The 8,019-nt window shown below is 43.7% G+C and overlaps 1 protein-coding gene across 3 annotated transcripts in view; it reads right to left on the bottom strand.

The window, feature by feature from the left end:
- Window positions 1-5,606: 5,606 nt before the first annotated feature.
- Window positions 5,607-8,019, bottom strand: part of CPPED1 (calcineurin like phosphoesterase domain containing 1) — a 102,052-nt gene continuing 99,639 nt past the window's right edge. For all 3 annotated transcript variants that reach the window (XM_081820008.1, XM_081820006.1, XM_081820007.1), the window contains one exon: window positions 5,607-7,899. In XM_081820008.1, the coding sequence (XP_081676134.1) occupies window positions 7,670-7,899 (230 nt within the window). In that variant the 3' untranslated portion in view covers window positions 5,607-7,669. The remainder of the gene's footprint in view (window positions 7,900-8,019) is intronic.

The following is an 8,019-nucleotide window of genomic DNA, read 5'->3' as shown; positions in this document are numbered from 1 at the left end:
TTGAGATTCACCCATGTTACTGCATCTATCGATAATTCCTTCCTTTTTGTGCTGGGTAGTATCCCATTGTATGAATGTACCACATTTTGCTTGTTCATTTGGTTACTGATGGGCATTTGGGTTGTTTCTAGTTTTGGGTTATTATTACGAGTAAGCTGTTAGGCTCAAGTTTCTATGTGGAAATACGTTTACATTTTCCTTGGGCAAATCCCCAGGAGTGGAATGGCAGCATCACAGGTGAAACTGAATTTTTTAAGAAATTGCCAAACTATATTCTAACATGGTTGTACCATTTAATATTCTCAACAAGAATGTATATGAGCACAGATGCAGGAGACACTCTTCCTTTATTCACTACTCTCCTGACACTTCTGTTACCAAGTGTGTGGGTCCCCACCTCCCTCCTCTGCCCCCCCCAACTCGCCCATGACCAAGCAATTCCACCCCAGCTGGGTGTCCCACAAGTTACCTCAATTCTGACACTCTCTACCTGGAGATGGTGTCAGGTTCCACAGCCTAGGGCTCAGTCCCACAAGACTGTCCCCTTCCCCACTTCAGCTGCAAGTCCAGGTTGTCCAGGTTGTCCCCTGTGCTTCTGACTGGTCAGTTAGAAACTAGAGGTTCCCACACCCCCTCGTCGGGTTTGGTTAATTTGCTAAAGTGGCTCATAGAACTCAGAGAAATATTTCACTTACTAGATTACCAGTTTATTAGAAGAGGATGTAACTCAGGAACAGGCAGGTGGGAGAGATGCACAGGGCAAGATACGTGGAAGGGGGAGTGGGCTGCCATGCCCTCTCTGGGTGCATCACCCTCTCAGCACCTCCATGTGCAATATCTGCAAGCGATCCAAACCCCATCTCTTCGGTTTTTTATGGAGGCTTCATTATATAAGCACAATGGATTAAATCATAGGCCACTTGGTGATTAATTCAAACTCCAGACAATCTGCACTCCCCCGAGGGACACTCCAATCAAATGGTTCGTTCTCTGCACAACCAGCCCCCATCCTTAGGAGCTTTCCAAAAGTCACCTCATTAACATAAACTCAGGTGACATTGGGAGGGGCTTGTGAACAATAGCAAAAGGCACCTTCATCTTTTTTTTTTTTTTAAAGATTTTATTTATTTATTTGAGAGAGAGAGAATGAGAGACAGACAGCAGGAGAGGGAGGAGGGTCAGAGGGAGAAGCGGACTCCCCGCTGAGCAGGGAGCCTGATGCGGGACTCGATCCCGGGACTCCAGGATCATGACCTGAGCTGAAGGCAGTCGCTTAACCAACTGAGCCACCCAGGCGCCCCGGCACCTTCATCTTTCTTAGCACTTAGGAGATTCCAAGAGTTTTAGGAACTCTCTGCCAGACACAAGGATGAAAAAACCTAGTATGTACTTCTTATTGTAAATCCCGATATTGCAGTTGGAGTTGTACCCAATCCTTGCCATCACTGAGTATTGTTTGTCTTTGCCATTTCAGCTGTTCTAGTGAGAGCCAGATGGTGTCTCACTGCAGTTTTAATTTTCACTTCCATGCAGGCTGTGATGTTGAGCATTTGTCATGTGCTTATTGGCCATTCATCATATATTTTCTTTTGTTAAGTATCTGTGCAACTATTTTTCCCACTTTTTTATTAACTATTTTTTAAATTGAATTGTGAGAGCTTTACACATTCTGGATACAAGTCTTTTATTTGATAAATGTGTTGCAAATATATTTTTCAGCCCGTGGCTTCCATTCCATTTTCTTAGTGGTGTCTTTTGAAAAGCGGAGTCTTTATAAAATCCAGTTGGGTGATATTTTGTTTTATGGCTCATGTTTTCTGTGTTTATTGAGCAGCTGGAATTTTTGTCTTTTACCAAGTAAGGGAAGTGATTGGCTTTAATTTCTTCAAATATTTTTCTGCTCCATTATTTCTTTCCTTCCTGGGACACATATAACCTGTACATTAGACCTTCTGACATTGTCCCACAGGTCCCTGAGTTTTTTTTTTTTCCCAACTCTATTTCTCTTTGCCTTTAAATTAGTTAATTTCTATTCATCTATCTTCATGTCTGCTCATCCCTGTTCTGATATTAAGCCCATCCAGGGAATTTTAAAGTTTCAGATACTGTATTTTTTCAGTTCTGAAATTTCCATTTGATTATTTTTATATGTTCTATTTTTCAGAAGAGATAGACTTCCTTGTCATTCAACATTTTTCCATTTGCTTTGGAAATGTCAGCATACGTTCCATTTCCAATTGAGCATTACCATAGCTGCTTCCTGTTCCAGTGCGGCAATTTCAGCATCTGGGGCATCGCGGGGTTGGTTGTCTTTTCCTTTGAGAGTAACTCATAGATTCTTGTTGTTTTTGTTTATTTTGCACAAGTGATTTTGGATTGCATTCTGGGCATCATGCATGTTATGTTGTAGAGAACTGGGATTCGTTTATATTCCTCTGAAGATTGTTGAGGTTTTATTTTTGCATCAGCAGGCAGTTAACTTGATTAGACTTCCGTGGTACGTTCTCTGCTCAGGGCAGCTGTCTAAAGCACATTCAATTCTTTGGGCTTTTGCTGTCCTGTTTGTTCTGCTTGTGCATACTTAGGGGTAAACCAGAGATTTGTGTGAGCTCATATACAAAACTAGGAGATTCCTAACCAGCTGTATCCCCTCTGGGATTCCTCCCTCTCCAGTGACCCGGGATTCTCTCCCTGGTTTCTCTGGTAAGTAGATGGTGGGTTTTTCAGTAACGTTATCCATCCCTAATGTGGTGCTCCACAAAGGCAAAGTGTGGGGTGGAGGAGAGAGGGGAAGGTTTGAGTTCTAGTTTTGTTCACTCTCCAAATTACCAGGTAGTTTTTTTAGAGACTGTACTTATGTGCAAGAACACTGGTCTGGGGAGGGGAGGGCGCTTAAAGCATTAAACTGCAAGTGGAGCCAATTCCTTTCCCTGTTTGTTCAGTGTGCACCAGTCTGAACTTTTCAGCAAGGTTCCCCTTCACTCCTTGTTGGCTTCCATCTTTTGCTTTTTTTGCAGGAAACAAAAATGTTCCCTAAAAGTCTGCTTTAGGGTGCTGTCCTTAGGTCTCCTCCTGTGCTGCCAAATTTTGTCAGGAACGTCATTCATAGAACATAACCTCTTCCGGCAGCACTTCCAAGATGCACTTTTCACTTCTGAGTCCCAGACTTATATTTCCGGCCATCTCTTTTACACATTCCCATATATCCTTTAATCTAGAATCAGACCCTTCTCTGGGCTGACTTGTTTTGATTACTGGCAGAGTATTCATTCAGTGAGCTGGGTTTAGAATTACTACGAGTCAAGGACACTTGATCATTACCCCAGTTCCTTCACCGTGAGTGGGGAACCAAAGAGAACAGTGATGCTGCCAGTTATTTGCTGGCCTGTTGACAATCCCTGACGTTGAGGACAATCCCAACAGAACTACCACAGGCTTAGGGATGTGGCCTCCTCTGCCTCCTTCCTCCCCTGTTGAGCGTTGATGTGGATAATTAAGTATTACTATATGTCCTTGCTTACCTTATTATTCCACATTCACGGCCAAGTATTCACTGAGCAGCCCCACCCCGACCCCGTGCCCCTGGTATGGTTCTAGGCATTGGGGGGAGAATGGCCAATGAGTCAGACCAGGTCCCTGCTGCTCTGAAGCATGCATGCTGGTAGGGAATACACACGAGGATCAGGAAGCCAGCAAATCTCTTAATGGTGTGCTATGAAGAAAATAAACAGGGCCACACCTGAGGATGAGCAGCATAACAACAGAGAAGGTGGTGAGAGGCCACTGTGGGGAGTGACCGTTGAGCTGAGGTCAAAATGTGATGGAGGCCAGTTCCCATCAGAGGAAACAGCAGTACAAAGGGTGGTGGGATGTTCTACAAGGAGAGGCCATACAGACAAGGCTGAGAGGAGGTCTGGGGCAGAGTGAATGGGCCCTGGGCAGTCATAGGAAGGAGTCTGAACTTTATTCTACAGGAGGTGCCAAGTTCCTTTTGTGAAGAAAATGACTTCTTAAAGACAAATATCAGAACAGATAATGAAAGGTACCTTCTGATTATTCATGTTCAACTTTATTTATCTAGGGTTTTAAAAAAAATCTACATAGGTCCTTTAGGTTTTATTTAAAAGAAAAATCCAATGTGTATATATCTGTGTATGTGTAATGTCTAATAGTAAAGAAATAATGGCAATAAAAATCCATTGAAGGAAAAAGAGAATTTAGTCAGTAAAATCTTTTCTAGAAAGGTGTCAGAAGTCATTATTATTATTATTATTCCAAGAATCCCTAAGAACTCTCCAATGACATAAGACAGTATTTTAAGAAGTTATAAAAAAAAATCAATATTACCTGTCAAGTACTATCTCTTGCAGGTGCAACCAAAACTGCTAAGGTTATGTGAACAAGAAATCCCTGCTGTCTATTACAGAAAGCTTTTAATAGAACTTGCCTTGACAACGGATTCCTAAATCTTCCTTTTCCCCCCAGCTCAATACAATATTGCTACTTAATTTCACAACTGTGCAGAGCTGTTTTTAGGCACTACTTGGGGAATAAGTATTAAGAGTTCAAGTAAATGCAAATAATGTTTTTGGTACTTTTTCTCAAAAGATTTCAATGAGAATACAGACTATAATATTAAGCTGTATTATGTGTATATAGTTTCTACAGTTATCTGTAACTCGGTATCTTTTGCAGTACATAAGGGAAATGGTCCTAGTGTTATTCAGGCTTAAAACTAGGGTTTGCCTTGTAACTCTATCAGGGACTGACAACCTTGTAATGCTGGAAATCACAAGATATTATGAAACATTCTCTCTGTTTGCTCAGTTCCATAAAGTTTACTAAAGACTCTTCCCCCCTATTCTCCAACTTCAGGGGAAACATGACTGAATTCTAGAGATAAACTTACTTATTGTAAAAGGTGAATGCAATTAGGTGTCTCCCCACCTCTCTCCACAAACCTACTTGAGTCTTGACAACTCAATTTTAGATTTCCTTAAATAACCTTTTCCTTTTAGTAGCCCCCCTATTAACACCCCCAATTAAAATGATGAGTTAGATGGGGAGCATTGGGTGGCACTGCTTGCCTTGGGAGATGCAGGTGTCCTACCCCCAGGGAAGGGACCTGTAAGCAAGGAGTGAGCATCATGTGATGAAGCGTTTACTGATGTGGGCAAAGCTGTGTCCCGTGGTCCATTATGGGTCCACCTCAGTCATCCAGTCTCCTCTGGTGAACATTCTCTGACTCGAACAATCTGGACAGGCTTTGTCACCCTGGACCTGGGTGTGTCTGGGCTTTGCAAACCCTGGGATCAAGTCCCAGGGCTTCCAGCTCACATTGGGTTGCTGTCCAGTAAAGGTGGTTAATGGTGCTGAATACGGTAGTGTTGCCACTGAGCTGGTACAAAGCTCTCATCCATGAAAAATGTTTTCTAGGAAAGAGAGGATCGTGTTAAGGAGCCTGGGCTGGACAGTTGGACTGCCTGCATCTCAATCCTTGCTTCCCCACTGATGAGCGGTGTGATCTCAGCCAAGTGGCCCCACCTCTCTGAGCCAAAGCACTTAAAATGTACTTAGCACATAAGAAACATTCAACACCATAGCGCTTAGGATCATGGAGGATTTTATTGTTTTCCACAGCATAAGGCACTTATTTTTTAATGTGCTTTTTCTTTTTTAAAGAAAAGGCAATCATAGTGAATGCATTGGTAAATAGCTATTATCAGAACAATACACACTTATCTACAAAATCATTTCTTTCTGAACCAACCAGCATCAGGGAATACCGCTGGTTACCTAAAAAATGGTGAGAATTTCGTATGGTTCCCTATTCTTCGCGTATCTTTGCTGTGTTTTGAATCATTTCTTTTACATATTAGGTTTGTGGGGAAGGAGATTTAGAAATTTCATTTCCATTACTTTGAATTATCTCCACTCCCCATCCCATTCCAGGTGCCCCAGCCTACTGAGCATCTTGCACACGTCATACAACAGAGAGGGCTCCGGCGGTCCGTTAGGATTCCTGTTCCCTGTGCTCCCAGTAGCCCCACACCTGCATTTACGATCCTGCCATCTGATTCTGAAAGTCAGCACATAATAAGCGTTGCTTATTACTTTTTACTGACCTCCTGTTCCTGACCTCTTCAAGCCACACCTGTTGTTGAGAAAAATGAACACAGAGCAACTCTGCGGCAAAATACTAAAACAGGAGCATTCTAATTTTGAAAGATTTTAATTTTCTTGTGCCACAACACAACAAGCTACAGTGCATCACCGATCTGTAGCATAATTAACTTCTCTTTTGTGCCTTATGAATTTACATACGCAATTATCCTTCTCTTTAATTTTTCACAGTTTTGCTACATTGACTAAAACTTTTTAACAAGAAAGTCTTTTGATTTAATAGACTTTGCAGTTCATTTGTAACTGCTGGTTTGGGTCTGACGGATGCCACCACCTGGTGCCGTGAGGTTGTTCGGGCGGGACGGAGTGCCGGGGCTCCCCATCGGACGGGGCAACAGACACAATCTTGCGCAGTCGGCAGCCGCACAGAAGCAGCGGCAAAGGAGCTCACATAAAAACGGTGTTGATTTTAAACCACCCGCGCTCCTTTGCCAATGGATCCTGCCCCCTGTTCATTTCATCCAAGTCGGCGCCGATTTAGATCACAGGGCTGAATGTACTGTTTTTGTGCCCGCCAGGGTTCCTGCTTTGTTTCTTTTCAGAACTCAGCATCGACTCCTGCTTGCTCTGTCCAAGGAGACACAGCGAAGAGGCTCATAAATGGAGGGCCATCCCCATCACACAAGAACGCCAATCTGTGGAGCTCCTGTGCCCTCAGAGGGGACCGTGAAGAAACTCAAAACAGACAGAGAGGCGGCGCTTTGGGGCTTCAGTTCTAGTCTCTGGGTGGGTGGGCGGGGGGAGGGAGGTTTATAGAGATGGCCAATTTGTGTGCCAAGGAGGCTTTTCTCATCACCCAGAAGGCAAATTCAACTTTGACTAGCATCAAATGCATCATCGACAATAGTAGGAGCCTCAAAATTTAATAGCAAGTGTTGTCTACTCAGTTCCATGCAAAAAAAGAAAAGAAGCCCACGCAGCTCTGCTAATGGGATATAATGATTTGCCTTGTTAGGAAGGAAAGGCGATGACCTTTGTTTCTGCCTAGCATTTTGGGAGTCGTGAACACAATCTAAGACAATCAGATGCGGTTTGTTCACGGAATTATCAAAGACCGCACTTGGATATCAAGGTGGGATGGAGGGTGACAGGTAGACTTTTACCATCCGCTACTGGGAAGCAATCGATTTCACAGGCAGAGCTGAGAAACCCATCATTAGGAGAACTGACTCAAACACTGAGGCAGCAAGATTCTAATATCATTTATTCCTTTGTTTTCAGGCTTTCCCCACCCCCCTCTTTATTAAGGGGAGGGCAGCTCTCTATTTTGAATATAACTTAGGATAGGAGGATAGGACCCAGCTCTCTGATTTATGCAAAATGACATAAATCCACAAATCGGCCTGGAATACTTTTATATTTCAACAGGGGGCAGTGCACAGCTGCACTTTCTGGCAAAGTAAGAAACCAACAGTGGAAGTGAACCGTGGACTTGGAGCAATCTATGGGTCTAGGAATGAAGGACAGACACAGGCTCAAGGGGCAGTCACTTTTCCTCCATCAGGCCCATGAGATCGTCGTCTATCCCCTTCTCACTCAGCTCATCCAAACTGTAGTATCGATGAACGATTTTCTCGGCGGTGACCACCACGACTCGGAGCCCGTGGGTGTCTTCGCCCAACTGGCACCCGATGGCCGATGACACCACCATGTCCAGGTTCTGGTAGATGCCCCCGGCATTCCGGTGGTAGTGGCCTGAGAACACAGCTGTGACACCTGCAGGGGAGGGAACAAAACATTAGGGGGCCAAGGATCTTCATTTAGGGAACTGGGGGCTCCACGGCTTCCTTCTGGGAGCAATAGAGTATGTTATGAAATTAAATGCGCTAATATTAC

The sequence above is a fragment of the Leptonychotes weddellii genome, chromosome 5, assembly GCF_054177405.1.
Source record: "Leptonychotes weddellii isolate Sample4059 chromosome 5, ASM5417740v2, whole genome shotgun sequence".
Lineage (NCBI taxonomy): Eukaryota > Metazoa > Chordata > Mammalia > Carnivora > Phocidae > Leptonychotes > Leptonychotes weddellii.
The sequence above is the reverse complement of the archived record's forward strand: the minus strand, read 5'-3'. Positions and strand labels throughout refer to the sequence as shown.